This window comes from Diorhabda carinulata, chromosome X (genome assembly GCF_026250575.1).
Source record: "Diorhabda carinulata isolate Delta chromosome X, icDioCari1.1, whole genome shotgun sequence".
Classification (NCBI taxonomy): Eukaryota; Metazoa; Arthropoda; class Insecta; order Coleoptera; family Chrysomelidae; genus Diorhabda; species Diorhabda carinulata.
The window spans coordinates 45,509,223-45,532,241 of record NC_079472.1 but is presented as its reverse complement, the minus strand read 5'-3'; the positions used below and the strand labels follow the sequence as shown (position 1 = coordinate 45,532,241).

General features: G+C 35.3%; 1 protein-coding gene across 1 annotated transcript; it reads right to left on the bottom strand.

Annotated features, from left to right (window-relative positions):
• Positions 1–771: 771 nt before the first annotated feature.
• Positions 772–20,436, bottom strand: LOC130900441 (N-acylneuraminate cytidylyltransferase). The gene is made up of 4 exons (XM_057811064.1): positions 20,338–20,436; positions 7,456–7,664; positions 4,600–4,807; positions 772–972 (listed from the first exon to the last, which is right to left on the bottom strand). Exons 1-4 carry the CDS (start codon positions 20,415–20,417, stop codon positions 801–803), a joined length of 669 nt encoding a protein of 222 aa, XP_057667047.1. The 5' UTR covers positions 20,418–20,436; the 3' UTR covers positions 772–800.
• Between the last annotated feature and the right edge of the window lie 2,583 nt (positions 20,437–23,019).

Sequence of the window (23,019 nt, the reverse complement as noted above, 5' to 3'; positions counted from 1 at the left end):
AAAAGGGTGTTCTTGAATTTAATCATTATATTATACAGATAAATACCCCAAAGTGCTGTTGGACAATTTTCGGGGACTTGTTCTAAGAAAGAGCGTTTTAATAGTTCCCATGATGAGAGTAGTCTATCAAGTGCTTTAAACAAACAGCCATATTGTAGGAACGTGTCGTCGAATGACATCCCTGTATTCACTTTCAAAGAAAACAAAGCACTCCTTCAACTCTTCCTTTTTTTGCAGAATTTTCGAATTCTGCAAAAATTTTCATAATTATATGTGCTTGTCCGGTTTACCAACAATTTGTCAACCGGATGATCCTCGAAAAAACCGAACTGTCCGGTCGAAAACCGGACATCTGGCCACCCTAGTAGAGGCTACATAATATTTCGGCACGCTCGTTATTGCTGCAATCTACTCAATCTACAATTATTTATATTTAATCTCTAGCAGGTAATAACAAATTTGAGTAAGACGTCACTCGTCCGTACTGCAATAGGTAACCTTTATTCATTTTATTCTTTGGGATTTTTATTTTATACAAATTGAACAGCCGAGAATTGATTTTTCTTATCACTAACTTTAAGAAATAGTTAAATGTTCATATTCTAAATTGATAATTGAAAACTTGTGTAAGCATAGTATTATCACAAGCTACCCATTTGATTTAAACATTTTATAATCATTAACCGTGAAAGCTTGAAGGGGCAAGTGAGTAATTTAATTTCTTAATTGCTTTCATCATTATGTAGGAAATGAATTTATTATTTACGACCTCACCGTATATAGTTATCATATATTCTTACTTACTTAAGAGACTGCAGAGTGTTTTTTTGAATCAGGTTTCTAGTTGCAAAGTAGAACATCCCATTTTCAATCAAAATTCCTACCCAATCCTGCCGCCTTGGTCTTTTGTACGGGTTAAAATTGAGAGGAATTACTTGGTTATCTGTTTCTTTCCATATCAATTTGTGAGATCTACAAAGTATTTCATATAATTGAAAAAACATTTCATGATATTCAGTCACACTTTTCAAATTTGTATATTGTAACAATTTGAATCTGTTCAATAATCTCTCAAGTCCCAATTTTTAATAAAAATTTACTGATTTTTCATATTATAATCTAATTTACGGTTGAACCACATTCGTGTGATTACATCATGCTTGAAATTGGTACAGTGTGGTCAAAAATATATTTATGGAAAGTTATTACGTTACTGAAAGTAATGAACAAATTAAATGAAATTACGTGTTATCGTGATACACTTCCTAAAACTAACAAAAGAAAATCTACAATAGTTGTTAAATTGGCCGTCAGACAATGACAGAAACCCACACTGCATTCGTCTGTAGTATTATGTAGCATAGTGGGTTTTATGTTGTGTATTTATTACACAATATGGTGTTTTCGCTGACGGATAGTTGTAGGATTGTAGAAATAAGATTCAAATAACCCCATAAAAAATTTAATTAGATTAGATCAGGTGATATAGCGGGCCGATCCACTGTTCCCCTTCTTTCTATTCACCGTTATGGAAAGGCTCTATTTAAAAACTTGAGCACACCAACAGCGAATTTGTGGATATTTGAATATGAAGAACGGAAAAATGTCTGAATGAATGAAGGTTGTAGGGATTTAGAAGAGAAAGTACAGAATGTGGGTCAATCTTATCAACAAGGAAAAAAGTTGTTTAAGTATATTTTTATGGAAAGAGGAAGAAATACTGAACTGGGTTTTGGCTCAATTATTACTGAGTGAAATGAATGATAATTGGCGATAAAAGCTGGACTGGCTGCTAGTAATCGATGCTATTTACCAATAATTCACTTCCTTCTTCACTGCCAAGAAAGTTGAAACTAAAATTATATAAAACTGTAGGGAATTTTTTCTTTTTTTCCCATCTCTATTATTTTAACTTTAACTAAGTACCCAAGTAGTTTTGTGCCCGCCGACAACATCGCAACGAACCCATTGTAAGAGGGGTCATATACTACAAGGATATATTGATATCTAGTTAACCTAGACCAGTTCCATGCATAAACAAAATATTGCGTTACCGTAGCAATGAACAATAACTTATTAGAGGTGTCAGTGTAAAGTTTGACGTCAAAAAAGTAAATCAGAGTTACGCAATAAATTAAAAGAAAAAAGATGTCCGCCGAAATTGTGAAAATCGAAAAATTAAAGTATCAAGCCATCATCAAGTACCTGTATTTAAAAAAGTTAAGAGGTAAGATTTACGAAGATATGTTTAATATCTTTGGTCATCAATGTCCTTCGTATGCGACCGTGAAAAATTGGACTGCAAGCTTCAAAAGAGGTAAATTTTCCATTGAAGATGATGACCGATCGGGAAGGCCAGTTTCTGTGTCAGTCCTCGAAAATATCTATGCAGTTCAAGACATGATTTTATCAGACCGTCGAATTGGGCTAAGCACTGAATATTTCATATGAACGCGTTCATCATATAGTTCACGTCAATTTGGACATGAGAAAAATTGCTGTAAAATGGATCTCCAAATGTTGACCAAAAGCGTGCAAAGGTAGAAGCATCGCGTTTGATCTGTGTTCGATTTGAAAACGATGTAGACTTTTTAAACCGAATTGTTACGATGGATGAGACTTGGGTACATTGCTACGATCCAGAAACAAAGCAACAATCGATGGAATGGCGACACTCTGGATCTCCAAGACCTAAGAAGTTTTGGGTCCAAAAATCCGCTTCAGTTTTTTTGGGATTGCCATGGAGTAATCATGTTTGATTTTTTGGATAAGGGTAGAACAATAATTGGAGATTACTATTCGACATTATTGACTACTCTACAGGAAAAAAAGAGAAAATACGCGGAAAGCTATCTAACAGTGTTTTGTTTTTGCAGGATAACGCCCCTGCACACAAATCTCTTGTTGCCATGCAAAAAATTCGTGATTTAGGGTTTGAATTACTAGAACACTACCCTTATTCACCCGATTTGGCTCCGATCGACTATCATCTCGTTTCTCAACCGAAAAAAAAGTTTAAAAGGTCGTAAACATTCTTCAACGAGGAGGTAATAAAAGCTGAGGAGGTCTAGAGACGTTGCAGGTTTGCTGTAATAAATGTATCCAATTAAGAGGAGAATATGTTTAATAATAAAATATTTTGACATTGAAATTTTGTTTGGTTCTATAGTAGGCTAAGAATTTTTCAATATATCCTTGTATAATAATTAGACGAAAAGCGCGTGAGAGCTAGTTAGTTGCTTAGAAGACACTATTCTGTGAATCCGAAAGACGTGCGGTTTCCAGATAGCAGATCTAGACGTGTGGATGAACCATTATTTTATTCTGTTTCGCCTATATTTCCATAATTCATTATTTTGTTTTAAGCTTTGCATCATTAACATTTTTTTCGTGACATAAACTTTTTATCTAACTTACCGACTGTTTTATTCTCAATAATACCCTAGGATAATATATAACAAACGATGAAGATATTTTGTGAATTAGAAGTAATTTAAATATATAGTAAATCTAAAAGCAGAAACAAAGAAAATCTATAAAGGAAGAGGAGTGAGAAAAAGTATGGGCAAAAGCAAAAATCCTTCATGGACCAAGGAGTATTTGAATATAAGGAAAAAGTTTGATCAGATTAGGAATTAATTTATGTAGGAAATTCAGATATTACTCCCTTGTTTAATTTCTCATTAATTAAATATAGACTAATAATTGTACTTCCTACAGTACCAATCCATACGTTGATTTTTGTGGCCTATGCCTGTCTTAACCCTTTCTGCCCCAGATAACATTTTTATTTCAGGTAAATAATCCCAGCGATTTTAAGTTCGGACGTACGACGTACGTTTTCACACTTATATACCAACGAACGTATGCTGTACGTCATAATAATGAATCTACACTGAAAGCTGCAATAACTTTTACAAAACAAAATGATATTTTATTAAAATTTATTATACGTAATTTATTTTACATAAAATTTAAACAAAATGATTATAATGGTTCGCATCCTATCGTTTATACAAATTATCATTAGTATTGCAATCCTATTTTCGATGTAAGATATTTTGTGAAAATAGTTGAAAAATATGGTACAATAAATTGCTCGGATAGATTTCATATAAGTGTACATTCTATAAAGCGTTAACAATAAACAATTGCAGTTTGATGTTTTCGACAGTATTTAACTACAAACGAAAAAAATAGCAAAAAATACTTTCAAATTATAAAAATGTCCGGTATGATTGAGAGACTTCGATAACTAACAGAAACTGTTAGATGAAATGTTAAAAATTATACGGGATGTCTTTTATCATCAAAGTATTTTAGAACATTTCGTAATGTCATTTAATGTGTTTATTGCAATTATTATTTATTATTTTTCTAGTAAATGGAAAGTTTTGTATTTTTGCCCCCACTCTATCAATTTGAAGCAATGTGTTATACATTCTCGTAATAAAGAGAAACAAGAAAACTAAAAAAAATAGTAAATTTCTGATCTTATTGTTTATTTGGCTAATAATGAGTTTATGCGTTATTTATGGTATTTCGATTCAATTGCCACAGCCCGCTAGAATAACGGTCACTACATGAATGTACCAGTACCTGGTTACTGAAAAAGCACATTCTAATCCGTCTCTCATATAATCAACAGCTAATTGTAAATAAGATCGTTTGATGAATGGAGAAGTACACTGGACCAAACCCAAAATGTCAATTTCTGGATGATGCTCTAAAAATTCTTTTATCCCGACTAGCGATGTAGCTGTATCCGTCGCAGTATATGCGGATCTCCAGTGAATATTTACGTTTTCTAGAAAAGAAACGTTGTAAAGTAACCTGGTTTACCTACAAACTTAAAATTACATTTCTTAAACAAATTTATTATTTTGCAAATTTACTTTATACAACAATCCTGATGGTAGATTTTAAATGACGAAAGTAGTGATGTAATTGTAAACTTTTTCAACTTGAATTGAGGGTCTTGTAATACCTAATTTATAGTTTCTCATGGAACAATCCAAATCTCACGGCACTTCTAGGATCATATCGAGTGACCTAATCACCCTCAAATCATGGTGCGACTCTAATATTCTCTGTCTCAACGTTACTAAAACTATAGTTTCCAAAGAACTGAACTTATTCATCTCCATAACAGTCTATTATGCCCTTATTGAGCTGCATCTTCAATATCCCCTTTCCTTCTGGAGTATATGTGATGCGGCTCAATTTGACCGAATCTTCAAACAACAAAAGAGAGCTGTTAGATATTTACTCGGACTAAACAGCAGGGCCCACGGTTGTGACTCCTTTAATAGATTAAGAATTCTGACACTTCCTTACTTATTCATCTTTGAATCCGTTTGCTTAATTCGTAAGCACGCTTCTCCAATTTCAGAAAGATCGTTGCACGGCTATCCACTTAGGAACGCAGAGCACGACCTTTACCTACCTACTCCACGTTCAAAATTAGTTAAGGGTCAATATTTTACAATGCAAAAAATTCACAATCACTTGCTAATTGAAATCAAATCGATATAATTTTTTCCTGCATTGCGCAATAATTTAAGGACATATTTACTGGAAAATGCCATGTACCATGTAAATGACTTCTATTCTAATACTAATATTTAATTCCGGGCATGCTGCATACTAGTTTAATTTTTGCTATAGGCTAATTATTACTTATTACTATTACCTATTTTTTTGTTACTCATTGTGGTTTTCTTCTGTATCTTGAAATTTTATTTTATTTGTATCTTTATTTCGTTATTTTTATGTTTGTTTTTTAGTGTTTACAAGCTTTTGTCTTCAAACTGTGACAATTTTTTGATAATAAAGCACTTCTCTATCTCTTTCTCTATAAAAATTATTTACCTGTCTAAAGTCAACTAAAATATCATTGGAGGTTTTGTTATTTATAGAAAATTACAAGTCAAAAATTTTCGAAGTAAATTATAGCTACTTTAAGTTAGACCCCACTCGAAGAAATTAGAATTTTAATATGAAATAGAGATAAAACGAAAACTCAAAAACAGGCAAAGGACCCTGACCAATCCGCCGAACAACAATCAGTAAAATTGAAAAACACTCTTTATTTATTTAATGTATATGTTACTTCCCAAGCCCGATCTTGTACGGAGTCGAGCTTCGTACAATGAATTTGTACGAAGTCCGATCTGTACAAGCCATTTTGTACGAAGCCGAGATTGGCGGACTTCGGACAGAGATGATTGTACGAAGTCGACTCTGTACAACGCTGGTTGTACGGAGTCGGAGCATCGATACTCATTCGGTAATGAGCGCGTTATTCCGAAGTAGTACACGCAACCTAACCTAACCTAACCTAACAATAGATGGTAGCCAACTAGCCGGAGAACATACTTTCAATCACAATAACTACGTTTGTGTTTACTAACATCTTAATAGCGCGCTCATTACCGAGTGAGTATCGATGCTCCGACTCCGTACAACCAGCGTTGTACAGAGTCGACTTCGTACAATCATCTCTGTCCGAAGTCCGCCAATCTCGGCTTCGTACAAAATGGCTTGGGACGTAACATATACATCTAGAGCTCAACTATGATGACCACCATCGTTGTATGCAGTTCTGTGACAGAGTATGTAATCGCAATCTACATTTTATTAAACAAATTATGTTTCTAAATAGTACTACGTTTTATATAAAGGGTTCAGTCAAAATTGCAGATACCGAGAAAAAGATAATCCTCATTGGATGACTGAACGTCATGCTCTACTATCAGAAAATGTTTGTGCGGGAATAACTAATTACACAAAAAGTGGTCCTTATTTTTTTGAAGAAAATCATACAGAGGGCTGTTATCTGCAATTCAGATGATAGTATCTGGTAACAAGATGGGTGTACCTTCACATTATGCATGTGATATTTTTCAGATTTGGATTTTTTTGGGGTTATTCAAATTCAAAACTTTATATAGATAAAATGCAAAATATACAGCAGTCTCAAGTCTGATTTAGAGGCGAATTATTCTGGTTAGTTAGTTATTCGTAATATGGAAGAAAAATGTGCTTATTTTTGAAAGACCTGAGGATAATATTTTGAGCATTTAATTTAGATGAAAAGTAACAATAATAATTTAATATTGCAACTCGTTCTTTTAAACTTCTCTGAATAAATTGAATTAGGTACTTGTTACTTTCACATTATAAGCATTATTCTGTTAAATTTGATAGTTGAATACATTATTAGAAAACCTCGCAAATAAGATATTAGAAGACCGATCGCAATTTGAAAAAGTTAACGATTATGTTACCTCCTATAATCTGGTACCATCATCATTTTCGCTTATAAAATTCGCATTTGAAATTAAAAACCGACCTATATTAGGATTTTTTTCTAAAATAAGTTGTTGACAAAAGAATAAATTTCTTTTATTTTACAACTAAAGCTTCCGTAGCGATGAAAATTGTCATGTTTACCTTCCTCGGCTTCTTGAAAAATATTTTTGTGATCGGTTGATACCCAGACTGAATGAACAAAATTTACGTTTTTGATACTGTCCAATGATATTCTTATTAATGGTGTATTATTAACTTTGGCAATATTTTTTAAATGAACACCTTTGGAACCTCCCCGAGCTAAAATTAGTATGGCCAGATGTGGTGATGTTTTCGTTAAGAAAGGGTTCCTAAAAAGTAATAACAACAAATTAAATCAATCCTGATTCTAATAAAAACTGAATATCAAATTTGTACTGTTATCGAATGCTTTATCGTACCCATCATAAGTGGCGTTCATTTTTTATTATCATTCACTCCAAACGGCCGATGATATAGTCTGGGCAAATTAGTCTAATGAGGGAAAGAAGTAATAGAAAATTTGTCTTCTTTACGCCATACGACTTGATGAAGAAGAAATTCACTATGTTATATTGTGGCCAAAATCGATGGGACTACCGGTTGACGTCTAATAATACTCTAAATAATTAAGCATTGCGCGCGCCCTGCCCTTTATCTCGAAAATGGCTCAAGATATACAAAAAAAAATTAAACAAAAGTTGTAGAAAATTTAAACCAAATGAACTAAATATTTGTAATAAATGTGTAGAAAATAGAATTTTTAACCGTTGACTGTGCGCCCTCTTCTGCTTATTCCACCCGATTCAACTACGCTTTGTTCAAGCGAGCCATTTTCATTTTTGTGTCATAAAATTGCATATTCATTTACCCATTTCGCAGTAGATCCATACACGACGCGGACTTAATCTAGCCCCAACCTTGCAGAGGAAAATATTCGTATGCAAAGTTGCCTCATTAAGAATCCCTTATTTAACCAAAAAAAAATACTCAAAGACTTCTCTATTCTTCTCTATTAGCATTGAATCCAATTACAATATATTTATACAGCTAATTTTTGGATTTTCGTGAGCTACTATTTCTGAATCTGGTTTCATTATTAGATCAAAAGATTCTTACTTGAGATTAGCTAGAAGGTTTGACACTCCAACATATTTTATACGCCCTTCACAAATTTTGTCCTGGAGTAAACATCATTAATTATACAATGCTATTGAGTAGGGCTTCATAGCTATATAATGTATCATATTCATTAATACACTTTTGTGATAATCCACGTTGAAAATTATGAACCATAATTGTCATTTAACTATAAATAACACTAATCGTAGTCAAATGACAGAATCTATAGTTTACACCAAGAAATTTCAATGACAGTCCGAAACAGTCAGTGTTATTAAGGCCAAAATTATGAATGGCCTTTAAAATAACACCAAATTTTGTTCTTTCATCTCATTTTAGTATACATTTATCTTACGAAAGGTCTCCATTCACACTTGGTCGTACATCCTTACCAAGGACTCTTCCACAAAGACGGTCTACCCCACCAAATCTGTTAATCTTCTTCTGATATCACAATTTATAAGACATTACCTTTAGATAAGGAAAGAGTGAAGACGGCGCGGACGATGCACCGACCTGTAATAGTTCTTAATACCAAATAAGGAATGAAAAAAATAATGTATAAAATTTGGTAAACATCTAATAAACCGTAAATCCACGTCAACTCATCATCTCCCCTGCTAATCAACGAAAACATTGAATCTTAAACATAATTACATTTCTATTGGCCGAAGCTGTTGGAAGGTGTATGTACACAATATCTTCGAAATACTCCTTCCAGAAAGTCTGCGATAAGCAGTGGCGTCGCTAGGTGAGATTTATTTAATTTATAAATTTCCTTAAATAAACAGAAATATGGCGTTCTTTAGACCATGGCCGAATGGAGACAATGAAATGACAATCTAATAATGCAATCCCAATAAAAATGGATGAATTAATTTTTTATTTATCGAGTAGTTACGAAAGGGTTGCTGTGGATTATTCACAGAACCGAAAAACATGCAAAGAAAAACTGTAATCAGTTAACAAAGCTACTCAAGATTTATACGTAGGACAATTAATAGTTTATATAAGGAGAACAAGGCTACAGAATACAATTATACCAGTTTAGAAACATTGCGTCAAGTTTTGACAGAGTGTGGTTTTAAACGCAAAACATGAATAAATGGATGGCAATAACCGAATCTTCAAGGATAGTTTGATGGCGACAAGATTATTTGCGTCAAATAAAAGACTACCGAAGTTCTAAAAGACACATAATTTATCCAGATGGAACATGGTTTGGCAGTCACGATGTAGTAAATTTCGGTTGGGTTGACAATAGTGAAAATTGCTTTTTGAATGGGCCATGTTCTAAAGGAAAACGCATTATAATAGTACACTCTGGAAGCAAATACTGTTTCGTGCTTAATGCTTTATTAACATCTAATAAAAACATTAAAAGCTGTGCACCTGATTATCATGAAAATATGACAGCAGAATTATTTGAAAAGTGGTTCAATGAAGAGCTTTTATCTAACATTCCACACGGTCAGTAATCGTTACGGACAACGGATCCTACCACTCGTGGCAACTTCTTAAGATACCAAATAGTAGTAGTAATAAAGTCAAATTTTAACATTTATGTATAAAAAAATTTTTCTATTCCTGTCAGTAATCGTAAAAAGGCCCAACAAGGCTCATTAAGATAGACCCATAGACTCATAGACCCATTAAGGATCTAAATTTAGAGAAAGTATATTGTATTGACAAGTTGTGCAAACAACAGGGTCATACTCTTCTCGGACTACCTCCTTACTATTGCTATTTAGCCCTATAGAGTTAATATGGGCAAGCGTAAAATCAGAATTACGAAAATGTCATCAGTCTCCAAACTTGAGTAAAGTGATAGAGCTCGTAAATAAAGTTCTAGCAGCAAAGCTTTGGAAAAACTGTATTGAACATGTTATCAAAGAAGAAGATGAGTATGATTTGAAATTTCGTTTTCCAGAAAAAAAAACGAATGGGGTACAAAAAAAGTCTTAATTCATATCTAGTATCCTGCTTCTTAAACGTTTTATAATTCAATATTCAGTTGTAGCAAGTTAACGAGGTATAATAATGATTTTTTTCGAAGTTCCAAGTAGGAGTACAATTAAGTGCAAATAAGTCCAAATAAGTATAATGCCGTCCAATTTATAATAACTCGATTGCCTTTTAACGAATACTTTCTCGCATAAGATATACATATTTTGTAAGTACATATTTACAAAAATAATACATTTATAAAATGAATAGCGTAGCATGCTGGTGGAGTTGCAGACATCGTCCGACCTGGTGAAATTTTTTCTTTTCAACTTCGTGATGAGTTATTTTGTTTTTATATCATGTATTTTACTATCCTGTACCGAAAAGCATTGTCTGACAAGTTGCAGTAGGGACGTAATTATTTAATCCAGTTTTTTAGGGCTTTGAAGATGATATGAATTCCGAACCAGTGAAATTTTAAATAATGTTTAGAGATTATGTTTGACCTCAAATCTAATAAAGTACTTAATTCTAAGGCCGTAAGGGATTTTTTTTAAAATTTAAATTGTTGAAATTTTTGAAAAATTTAGGTTTTCGAATTGCAATAGTGTTTTTTGCAAAAGACTTAGTAAAAACTAAAACTTGTTTCTTGAAGTTTCAGTTTTGGAGATACATCATAAAATATAGTACCCTGATTTCAATTTCATACCTCTTTGAAAAAAAATTGGTTATAATTAATGTTTTACTTAATTTTTTTTTCTTTTAAACTTTAAACTAAATAAACAACATAATAATTAATAATGTGTTTCCTTTCATGTAAACCTTACTTTATTATGTGAACACAACAATTATGTTCACAATTATGTGAAAATGTGAACACAACATGAGAAACAGACCAAAGAAAACAAAATAAAGCGAAGCAATATCAATATCAACTCAAAAGATTGAAGAAATATTAACTGGACTTAATATGACCATTATTCTTGTCAATGTCACCAAGGTGAAAGTTTTTATAGCATGGCTACAAACTGTAATTTGTTAATGTAAGGAATTAATGAGAAAATACCATCCTATTCCTTGTGGAACAGTTCTTGCATCATTACGTTAGCTAGCTACTATAGCTGCGATCTTTTTGTATCAATCGATTGAGATTTATACATTATCCGTGAATTAGACATTAAGCTTGAGAAATAAACAGGTTCTAATATTTATCTTGAAGAAAAAAACCTCCAGTTTATATTATGCACTTATATATAATCCTGTACATCATGCAAATAATTCCTATTGTATACACATATTGTTATTAGTCCAGACTTGGTGGGACTTTATGATGATAACAATGTCCCTTGCTTGGTTTACAAGCCTGGACCAGGCTTGGTTGCCTAGATAAACCCAAAACTGGTTTATATCCCTGGGCCAGCTGATTGCTTTTTTTTTTTTTTTTTTTTTTTTAAATAACGACTTGTCACACTTCCTCAGCAATTTGCTGGGAAACATTCACCACCTCTGCGGAGTCCTGCTTTGCAGAGAGGCTCGGACGGTTGGAGTGTCCTTCTAGTCGTCTACGGCCCCTTTTGTCACTTATGGCATCGTTCCTGGAACATACTTCATGAGTGACGGGCTATCAGTGGTTTCCTTTTACCCTACGTCTCCCTTCCCCTCTCGGGATTAGGAGTTCGGGTTCCTTTCTCTCTGCTGTCTTTGCCTTTCATCTTTTTCCTTGTTGCTGAGAATACTCTTAGCCAAGTTCTGCACCAATTTCCAGTTCTCTGTGCTGTCAAGCATCTTCTCTACAATGTTGTCTGGAGTGAGCTCGCATTCCAGCTGTCTGTAAGTCCTGTCTCTGACCTCTCTCCACTTGTAGCATACGAAGATGGTATGTTCGGCGGTGTCTACGGCGGCACAGTATATACATCTATCCGTGGTGTCTTTTCTGAACCGTTTAGCATAGCATCGAAAGACGCCATGTCCTGTTAGGACCTGTGTCAGGTAGTAGTCTACCTGGCGGTGCTCGCACTTAACCCACGGCTTGATGTCTGGTATTAACCTTTTGGTCCATTGGGCCTTTACTGTCTCACCTTCCCATCTAGTTTGCCATGTTGTGAGGGAACTTTCTCTAGCTTCGTTGCTATTCTGTAGCGATTTGTACTTGGATGTTCTTTCCTGGGCTAAGAGGTCAATGGGCACCGTAGCCGTAATTACTTGGAGTGCTACTCCAGACACAGTTCGGAAGGCGGAGGCTACTCGCAACAGCATGTCTCTTTGTGCTCTATTGACCGTAGTAAAGTGCTTTTTTCTCATAAGCGCTTTTTGCCATATTGGGGCTCCATATAGGACAATATTTTGCATAGCACTACACAACACTGCTCTTTTGCTTTGCCTAGGACCTCCTACGTTTGGCATAATCCGAGCAAGTTTGGACACCCTTTCTGTAGCTTTCTTTGTTACTGTTTCTACATGTTTGCCAAAATTTCTACTTTCGTCAATGGTTATACCTAGGTATCTCAAGTTCTTTGCTGGCTTTATATTGACTCCGTCTACGCTGAAGCTTATTTTCTCCCTCTTTTGTTTACCCTTTAGTAGGATTGCCTCAGTTTTGTGGGGGGCAAGAGCAAGCTTGTTGTCTCTCATCCAGGTATTTATTTTTTCCAGGCACATGTTGGTGTTAGTAACCAATGTCTGTTGGCTTTCTGCTCCGACTATCAGCGCCAGATCGTCAGCAAATCCTATTGTTACAGCATTACGAGTTAGTTCTAAGCTCAGCACGCCGTCATATAGTACATTCCATAGCAGTGGGCCTAGGACGGAACCCTGGGGAACACCTGACGTAATATCCATCTCCCTATTCTTTTCTAATTGCAGCTTTCTGTTTCTTAAATAGTTAGAGACAAGGTTTATTAGATATGTCGATATATTCCTTTTTTGTAGCTCTTTGATAATCAGGCTGTGACATGCAGTGTTGAAAGCATTCTTAACGTCAATTGTGACAAGGGTGCAGAATCTACTTTTGAACTCCGTTACAGTATTCAGTGCAGCTTCTACAGCCTGGATCGTGGATTTCCCTTTTTGAAAGCCATACTGACACATGTGCAACCCTCCTCTGTCTTCAAGCTCATCTTGTAGTCTTCCCCGTATGAACGCTTCTAGTAACTTGCTCAAGGAATTTAACAGACAGAGTGGTCTGTAGGAACTAGGTAACTCAGCTGGCTTTCCTGGTTTTAGTATTAAAACCATCTTTGCAACTTTCCATTCATTTGGAAATTCCTGTTTTTGAAGTAGTTTGTTCATCATGCCTAATAACCAATCTGGGGCACAATCTGCTACTATTTTGATAGCCTTAGGGGGAATTTGGTCAATTCCAGGTGATTTTCCACATTTGATACTTTGGGCTACCTTCCTTAGCTCTTCTGCTGTGAAGGGTGGGGCTGGAGCTTCCTTTTCAGGGTATCTCCACTTATCATTTCCGGGTGGAAACAGTACTGCCACGATTTCGGATTTCTTTTCGATGTCAAGCTCATAGGGTTTTAGAGTATTAAGCTTTTTTGCTACTAGCTTATACGCATCTCCCCATATATTATTATCGAGTTCTTTGCATATGTCGTTCCAGTATTTCTTCTTTGATTCCTTAATTAGGCAGCAGAGTTCCCTTCTATTGGTCTTGTACGCCTCTTTCATTGCTTCAATATCGTCTCGATTTGGGTTGTTTCTTCTCGCCGCACGTTGTTGTACCCTTCTTAATCTGTTGCATAGTGACCGTTTTTCAGCAATGTTTTCATTCCACCAATATGATGTTTCAGTCTTTAGAATTCGATTTTGCGTGCTGTTCTTGCTTGCCATCTGTATCAGCTTGGTTACTGTTTCATGACTCATTTCATCTGGAGTAATGGTAAGCAACTCTATGCAGGCTTTAAAGGCGGTCCAATCAATAAGGGGCCTTATTGAAGTTGTTTTGGTCTTCGCTCTATCTACTTTAATTTCGAATGCGATATATCTGTGCTCTGTCAGTGTTTCGGTATCAAGTATCTCCCAGTTGGTTACTCTTTGAGATACACGATTGGTTGCTATGGTGACATCAATAAAGGACTCGCTATCTCCTCGGATAAATGTGGGCTCATTTCCAGTATTCAGAACCACCAAATCGCGAGCGTTGATCCATTCCACCCAGTATTGACCCTTTTCATCGGTTACAGGTGATCCCCACATTGGGGACTTGGCATTTAGGTCTCCCAGAATAATGGCATCACTGTTGTTCGTTATGTGCTCCATTATACTGTCCACCTCAGTTTTGTAGTCTTCCATGCTGATGTTTGGGGATATATAGCAACATATCAGCTCAAGATCTTTGAGTTTGATAATTACGTGACCATCTCCGACTACGTGGTTTATTACGCTAAGCTTTTTATTTAGAAGTAGGACCCCCACATTATGCCTGCTGTCCTTGATCCAGTTTGCTTCTTTGGTCCTTTTTTTGTTCGGTTCCCCAGTTACCATAATATCAATACCTTGCTGAACTGCGGTGGCATACGCCATGTCTTGGGCTGTATAGGCACGTCCAACGTTGGCTTGAAGTATTTTAATATTGAACACTAAAGTTTTGACCGCGTGCAGTGCTGAGCCTGCGTCTGGTGTCACTAATTGCTTTTGATTTTTCCTTTACAAGCTTAAGGTAGTAAGGGCAAGCAGTCTGGTCAGCTCTGTGACCGTCTTTTTTGCATGTTAGGCAATAGCTTTTGTTAGTACAGTCTTTGGCCTTGTGGTTATCTTTGCCGCATTTAAGGCACATCTTCGAGTTATCGGTTCCTTTGCATTCATTGGTGCGGTGGCCAAACTCCAAACATTTGTAACACCTGGTGATTTTGACCCTTGCTCGGACCTGGCACGGTGCCCACCCTATTCTCACAGTATCCATTTTGAGTAATTCGCTGGCCACTCTTCTTTTGACCGCAAGTGTAGCAGTTTGGTTTCCCCTCTGGTTTGGTCTGCAAGAGAGCACTCGGACGTCATCTTCTTTTGCGTTTGCTACGCTTTTCCTGACATCTTGCTCTATCTGTTTTGCGTTCATATCTCCGTCTATGTCCGAGATATGAATAATGTCTTCATCTCTTTTAATTTCTACCTGGGTATCTTTATCCTTGTCCATTATAGCTTGTCTGAGGGCGGTTACTTGATTTTTTTCTCCAAGTATCTCCATAAGGACATCACCCTTAGCGGTTTTCTTAATGCCTTTTACCTTAACACCCATCTCATCTATGTTCACACTACTCTTGATCGAACGGAGTATGTCAGCATATTGCTTTCCTTCAGATTTGATTATAATCTTCTCTGTTGTCGTCGCTGGTCCTCCCTTACTTGACTTAGGTGCTAGTCGGCTTGGATCTCTAGGTATAATAACTTGCACTTTGACCTCAGATCCTCTGAAGATACCTTCTGCGCACTTTCTAAGGTAGATTTTATCAATTTTGCCGAAGGCTACTACTTGAATTTCCGTCACTCCATGGTTTTGAACCTCTGCTTGCAGTTTGCCTAGCAACTGATATAGTTGACCCATGTCGTTTTTCCCTTCTGGGTTGACCTTGTACGGCAGCATGTACATGGTTCTTGACCTTGCTCCATTTTTGCCTTTGCTGAGTATGACCTCGGTGTTCGTCCTCACATATTCAATACACCCTTCCTCAAGTTCTTCGCACATAAGGCTTGTTATTTCCGGAAAGTTGCATTTTAGGTCGCTTTCCGTAGTGGTGGTCAAGGTTACATCAGGGTCTGCTACTATTACCAGGTCTCCTCGAAGCTCTCTAAGCGATCCCAGCTCTGTAACAACGGTGCTTTGGTAGCAGCTTTCTGGCCACTCGAGATGTATTACCTCTTCTAGCCCTGTCCATCCTTTTCTTGCTGTTATTTGCGTCTCAACCCTGGTACGTATTTCATTTGTAAGATCGAGTAACTCTCGTCTTATGTCGGTTTCATCAGCTTGGACTCCTATACTTTGTCTTGCGTAGCTAGGATTATTGTCCTCTGGTTTAGCTAAATTATTAGCAGTTTTGCTCTTACCTGGCGATGATTGCTCAGTGTTGTTTCGCACCATCTGCGTGTGTCTGATGTTTAAAACATCCATTCTTCTGTTCAGGGTTGCCATTATGCTTACGAGCTCTCTCGTTATTGCCTTGATTTCAGTTTTTGTCTTTGTACTCACTTTGACTTCATTTTTTAATTCGTCGACTTTTTTATTAAGACTACCCAAGGCGGTCATAGCAGCAGTCATCTCTTGGCTAGTATCATCCGGGATATGCTTTCCATGTGAGTCTCGCTTTCGTTTCTTTTTGTCTGGACTGGTATTTTTTGCCAGTCCATCGTGATTGTTGTCGCTACTTGCTTCGTACGCCGTGTTACTGTGGCTCCCAGTCTTGTCATCTTGACGTGTGCCAGAGTTTGTCTCTAGGCTAGCAAAAACATCATCCGTGGCAGAGGCAGTTGAATCTTTGCGATTCATTGGTGGTGTTCTTGCCAATGAGGATCTCCTAACACTAGGGTCTGTAGTAAACATCCAGTGATACCCTGTTGGGGTCATATCTCCTTCATTTTGTCCTTTGTCTTCTAAAGACAATGCAGTTTTTTCGTCGTTTGAACTATAGCTATCCATTTATTTCTTGTCACCAGCGCTTCGTATGTAAGGGGGCGGGTCGAGTTGATTGAGAACGGGTGTACCCTCGGCTGTCGCCTACCCCAGTTCACTGAGGCCCAATCCTCGCTTAGCCAGTCCCGGAACACACAGACGGACCAGACTCGCCCGGGGCGATGTGAACTTCCGACTTCCACATTCAATACATACTACCTGATCAGGGCCCGTAGTGGCTGGCTTCCGATCCCGCGCCATCATCCACCTCGGCAGAGACTAGCTCACATCAGCATCAGCAGCTACTTCGGTGACGAACCGAAAGCAGGGCGATGCACTCCCAGCAGACTACAACGCAGAACCAATCCGGGATACAGGAAAAAAGGTAGGAAGCCCCCTAGCCCTCGTAAACTAATAGCGTCGGAGGAGGAAAATCTTCTAGGAATAGTGGGGTTTTTTGGGAAGAGTCCACCTTGGGAGTGGGGTGGATCTCTAGCTAGGGTACCTCGGGCTTGCCACACCCGTAGTCGCAGTGCGACCCCCTGAGGGTAGCTGATTGCTTATAATACATATTTTTAATATATTGTTAATAAAATTTTAGTTTTATGACAAATTTTTATTAATGCACTTTACTAATTAATGTATATAAAACTATTAGTTAAATAATTAAACATATAGAGAAGTGATACTATTTTTAATTATTCCATTTTTTATTGTCTTTTAAGCATAAAACAATTTTATTCATGAAAAATTATTACTTTTAATGTTAAGATATCTATTATGGATAAGATATTAGAACAAAATTTTTTATTATTCAGAGTTCTGCCAAGCCTGTCTGACTATAGGATGGCCGAGGTCGGTTATTCAGAGTTCAGTCAGGCTTGGGTGAATATGGGATGGGCGAAGTAAGGTTACCCAATCTTCAACCAGGCTTGGGCTGGGTTTACCAAGGCCGAGATTCCCAGCCTTGGCTCAAGCCAAGCCCCGTCGTTCAAGTCTGGAGGCTACTACATGGAAAAGGACGAGAGCTGCAGTGGAAATAACACTATATAAAAATGAATTATCAAACATTCTTTTCTTCCAAGACATTTGTTAAATTTAATTCATATTAAAAGTATGTATTTATGTGAAAAATATTCATTGTTACGTGGAAGTAAGTACTTATTTCAATCAATTATTGTGGCTGAAGTGAGCTTTCTTAATCAAAATAGAATCTTGAAAACGAAAAATACATCCATTTCAATACGTTGGGCCTCGGGGCGAGACTAATTGGACCGCAGGACGTACTCGTATTTTATTTTAAACCTTCTCCACGATCCAAGAGATCGCAAATGTTTTTTATAGTTTGCTAGGACTGTCTTGGATTTTTGAGACAACCCTATACTTGGTTTATTTGATTTTTTCTTCATGATCTTCAACTTCATTTTAAAACAAAAAAATCTTAATTGTCACATATTCTCTTGTTATCTTCCACATAATTGAAATAATATTTGATTAAAATTTTTTGGTTGTGTTACCTTTACATTTCCTGAACCTAATATTGTACTTTTATAATAGAAAGACAGACAATTTTATGGACAAAGCGACACATTTTTTGTACCAGAAAATATAAAATAACAATTTTGCTTAATAATAATTATAATACAATATTAATTTCTCACGTCTTACTTCTACTGTGTTCAAGCAAAAATGCCTTCTTCAATCTCCGGAACTTATTAAACGTATTTGCCACTTTTAATTCTGAAGGTAGGTGATTGAATAATTTTTTGCCATTGAAGGTGATCGAATTTTTTACTAGATCAGAGATGGGTGTTATTAAGTAAATATCCATTTTTTTTTTCTAGTAGGAAAACTATGAATGGTTCTCTCAGTAGAGTTGTGAAAGTGTTTGCGAACTAAACAAACGGATTCTAAAATAAAAATAGCGGAAAGAGTTAAAATTTTGTATTTTTTCAAAATAGAATTCTCAATGCATTCTACTACTTGAACCATAAATGGAACTAAAACTTTTTTTTTTGTAATTTGAAGATAGAATCAAAGAGGTGCACCTAATCAAATTGTTAAGACAACACGAGAATCGAGCTGTGTAGACACAGATTTAATGACAAAACAAACAGAGGATAATTAACACTTATCCACTCAGAATAGATATGCTCTACCATTTTTGTGAGCTCCATAAACAGGTTTTAGTCATGTGAGGTGTGAGCGTAAACTATTTAAGTATCAAAGAAATAAAATGAAAAGATTTATTCAGAATAAAAAGTTCAGAAAATGTTATTTTTTGTTTTCGGTCCATAGGACCGCTCTGGGAGCTGGGGAAAGTTTTAGCGGGAAACATCCCTTCGGTTCCAGAGCGGGTCTATAGACTGCATACATAATTTTTTTGCACTTTTTATTTCAAATAAATTTTTTCCTTATATTTCCTCGAATCCACACCTAACCACAATTATCGCGAGATTGTAGATTCACTAAAAAATGAACAACAAAGAAGAGAGTATAAAAAGCAAGTTTTAAACAATGCGACGACTTGATCCAGCTGTTCAGCCAACTATATTAAAATTGAACACGAATTTGAGACAAAAACAGGAGAAAATAATAGGCATTCAAAAAAAACGTTTATACAACAAAATGCATTTGTTTAACCATGTAGCGTTTACACCGAGAAAAAAATAGATATTTATTGTTAGCCGCCAATTACATGCAACTGTCCTCTCATCCAATGTTGGAGAAGTGAAACGTAAATTTTTTTGGTTGAAAATAATACAAAAAAACCGAGACTGTTCTTTTATAAATGATTTTCCACTTCTTTACTGGGCGTCTATTTGTGCAGACAAAATAGAAATTGCTTCATCTTTACCGACTCGAAATGGGACTTGTAAAAGTCTTCGAATTTAGAAGCAAAACAAATATGTATTTGTCCGAACCTTGCTTGTGCTAAACAGTTATCTGATTCTCGTCATTTCCACGAAAAACATCATTTATGTTCACGATTTTCGAAGAAAAAAACTGTTCGGTCCATATGTTTCAACTTTAATTAAACGCCTTGTATTTCATCAATTTTATGTACGCTTGTTTTAATCTGCCTATTTTGACATATGGTTGCTCTCCGTTCCATTTTCTATTGAATACCATGTATATGAAGTAAATGAACATGCAATGCTATTTACGAGGAAGATATATTTAATTAATTTGAAGTAAATCTTTTGGGTACATTAAAATTACAAAAATATTGTTGTTTAGACTAGATTCAATTACTTTTTTTTGTAGAAAATATATGTAAAAAACTTGTGTACTATTTTTCAACGATAACTATATAATCTACTTACCAGTTGTACTTATTACAACAATAACCAAAAGTAATCACTGTATATAATATTAGTATATGATACAAGAACTTCCACTTCATGTCTCCGTTGCAGTCATTTAAAATTGAACTTAAAATGTGTTAATAGAACTTCCTTATTTTATATCCTTACGCTGTACATTTATAAACATTAAATTAGTTATAAGCAATATCCGCAGTGCAGCAATTGAATGTAGATTTTGTTATGGGTGTAGGTTTTTTAAATAGTGGGTGAGTTGAAGGTGAGTAAAAAATTCTTCTATTTTGAAAGCTGAAAATAAAATTGGATTTTTAGTTATCTGCAAGAATTTTACTTATACAACCTGAAAACCGATATCTCTAGGACCGCTCAGACAGAAGGTCACCTATGTAAGCTAAAATAGAACAGCAAATTACTATAAAAAATTGAAATCCTATATCAATAATAGATACTTCCAGGTTAAATACGACAATGAGTACAAAAGTAATCAATCAATTGACGCTGGCATACCCCAAAAAAGTGAATAAGGTTCTTTACTATATCTGATATTTACAACCGACTTACCACCAGACACAAACATTACCACGGCCACTTTCGCCGATGATACAGCAATCCTTGCACCAAAATCCCAAAATAGCCCATAAAAACTTGCAAAATATCCTGACCAAAATGTAGCTATGGTTAACAAAAGGGAGAATAGAAATAAATGAGAACAAATTACAACATATACCATTTACAATGCATGAAGAAACATGTTCGGCTGTGAGAGAGAGAAAATAACTGTGCCAAAAGTTGAGGAGCGTGTACTAACTACTAGGTAAAAAATCAGAACTATCAATTGAAAATAAAATAATCACTTAGAGAACAAAATCGAAACAGGGAACAGCTGCAAATTCAAATATTGATATTATACAAAGATTTCAATCCAAAACCGTAAGAATAATATTAGGAGGCACATAGTTTATAATCAATGAAGCCATATGCCAGGATGCACGTCAATCGTATGTCAAAGAAGAAAAGTTCGCGGAAAAGCATACAGAAAAACTAAAAGTGCATCTAAATTCTTCCGCAAAAAGTCTAGTGAATAAACTACTCGTAGTGCGAAAGTTAAAACGAAAGGTCGCGTTAGACTTAGTTATTTAAGGCTAAGAATACATAAAATTCAATACTGTTGTGGTATTTTAACTTTAAAAGGAGTGCATCACTGGATGTCTCCTCTACATGTCCTCTCTTTTTTTGAATTGTTGTACCTATTACTTAATATCTATCTAATATTGTTTGGGTTATATATATATATATATATATATATATATATATATATATATATATATATATATATATATATATATATATATATATATATATATATATATATATATATATATATATATATATATATATATATATATATATATATATATATATATATATATATATATATATATATATATATATATATATATATATATATATATATATATATATATATATATATATATATATTCTAATATACTGGGAAGTTTAAAAAAATTTCTGATCCTTTCGTCTCAATATATATCTGCCATTCTGGAAGCCGTGCTATTCCTCCTTTACGGGTACAGCAGTTTATATCCTAAATTTCTTTCTCTTAAATTCTACAAGGAAATACCTACTTGTCCCTCCAATTGTATCAAACTTAACCCCATGAAATACAATTGTTAAGTTAAGATCATTTTTCTCACCAAAACAGAAAAAAATAAAAGCTCTCCTGTGAGCAGGATTTTCTATTGACGGTTTTTTAGTTTTCGAAAAACGACACTAACTACATATTATAGTTTGGAACATCTAACAAATTAAAACTGCTTTTTATTGTTTCTGATTGCGTTTCTTATCAACAGGTGAAAAAATATCGGATTATGTCACGCTGCTCAACATCACATCCACAGTCCTCTTTTCTTGCGAAATGTGTATCGAAGTTGTAATTGACATAACGAACAATATGGAGAACTTATCATTTCTCTAGACCAGAAGCTCTCAACCTTTTTTCTTGTGTGCCTTAAAAAGTATTATTGCTACTACATTTTAACTATATTCTCAAAACTGTTAACAAATTTAGCGATGAAAATTTACTTAAATCCCTGTCGAGCCTCTCCCTTGGATCTCTGCGAGTTCACCTGGGCCACATTTGGAAGTAACGATGGAAGTTTGTGTAGATTCCCTGTAGAACCTTCTGTGGGTATCTGGACCACTTTAAGAATCACTGCTCTACAACAAGAAATCATAATAATATTTTCATTATTGTAATTTCCACTCTATGCAAATTGGCAGCCCTGCATTTTCAATTTCACAATTATTAAGCAGTCAGGTATGACTTTTGACGCCATTTGAAATATGTGAAGGTTACATGTGCGCTATTTGATCTAATATAATTTCAAGGTCGATTTAAGTGAACAACGAAATGTTAAACGGTTGCAATGCGCATTTGGTGATAAAAGTACTTCATATCAAGGGTGTTTTGCTGGTAGAGTGAATTTAGAAGAGAACGGATATGGTTTGGTTATGAGGCATATTCTGATACGTGCGTTTGGCAGTGATACAGAATTAGTGAAAGCAATTAGGCTTGAAGATCAACGTATAGCTAGAGCAAATTGGTATACCATACAGTGCTGCTCTTTGAGTCAGTTAATATTTTCGAATTAATGTTGC

Bases quoted from the DNA above. Each gene is read 5' to 3' on its own strand.
- LOC130900441 (XM_057811064.1), bottom strand. From the start codon at position 20,417: ATGAAGTGGAAGTTCTTGTATCATATACTAATATTATATACAGTGATT. The intron at 7,665-20,337 runs GTAAGTAGATTA...ATTACTTTTTAG, and splicing joins TGTTGTAATAAGTACAACTG to GAACCCTTTCTTAACGAAAA. The intron at 973-4,599 runs GTACTGGTACAT...AATACTTTGTAG, and splicing joins TGTGCTTTTTCAGTAACCAG to ATCTCACAAATTGATATGGA.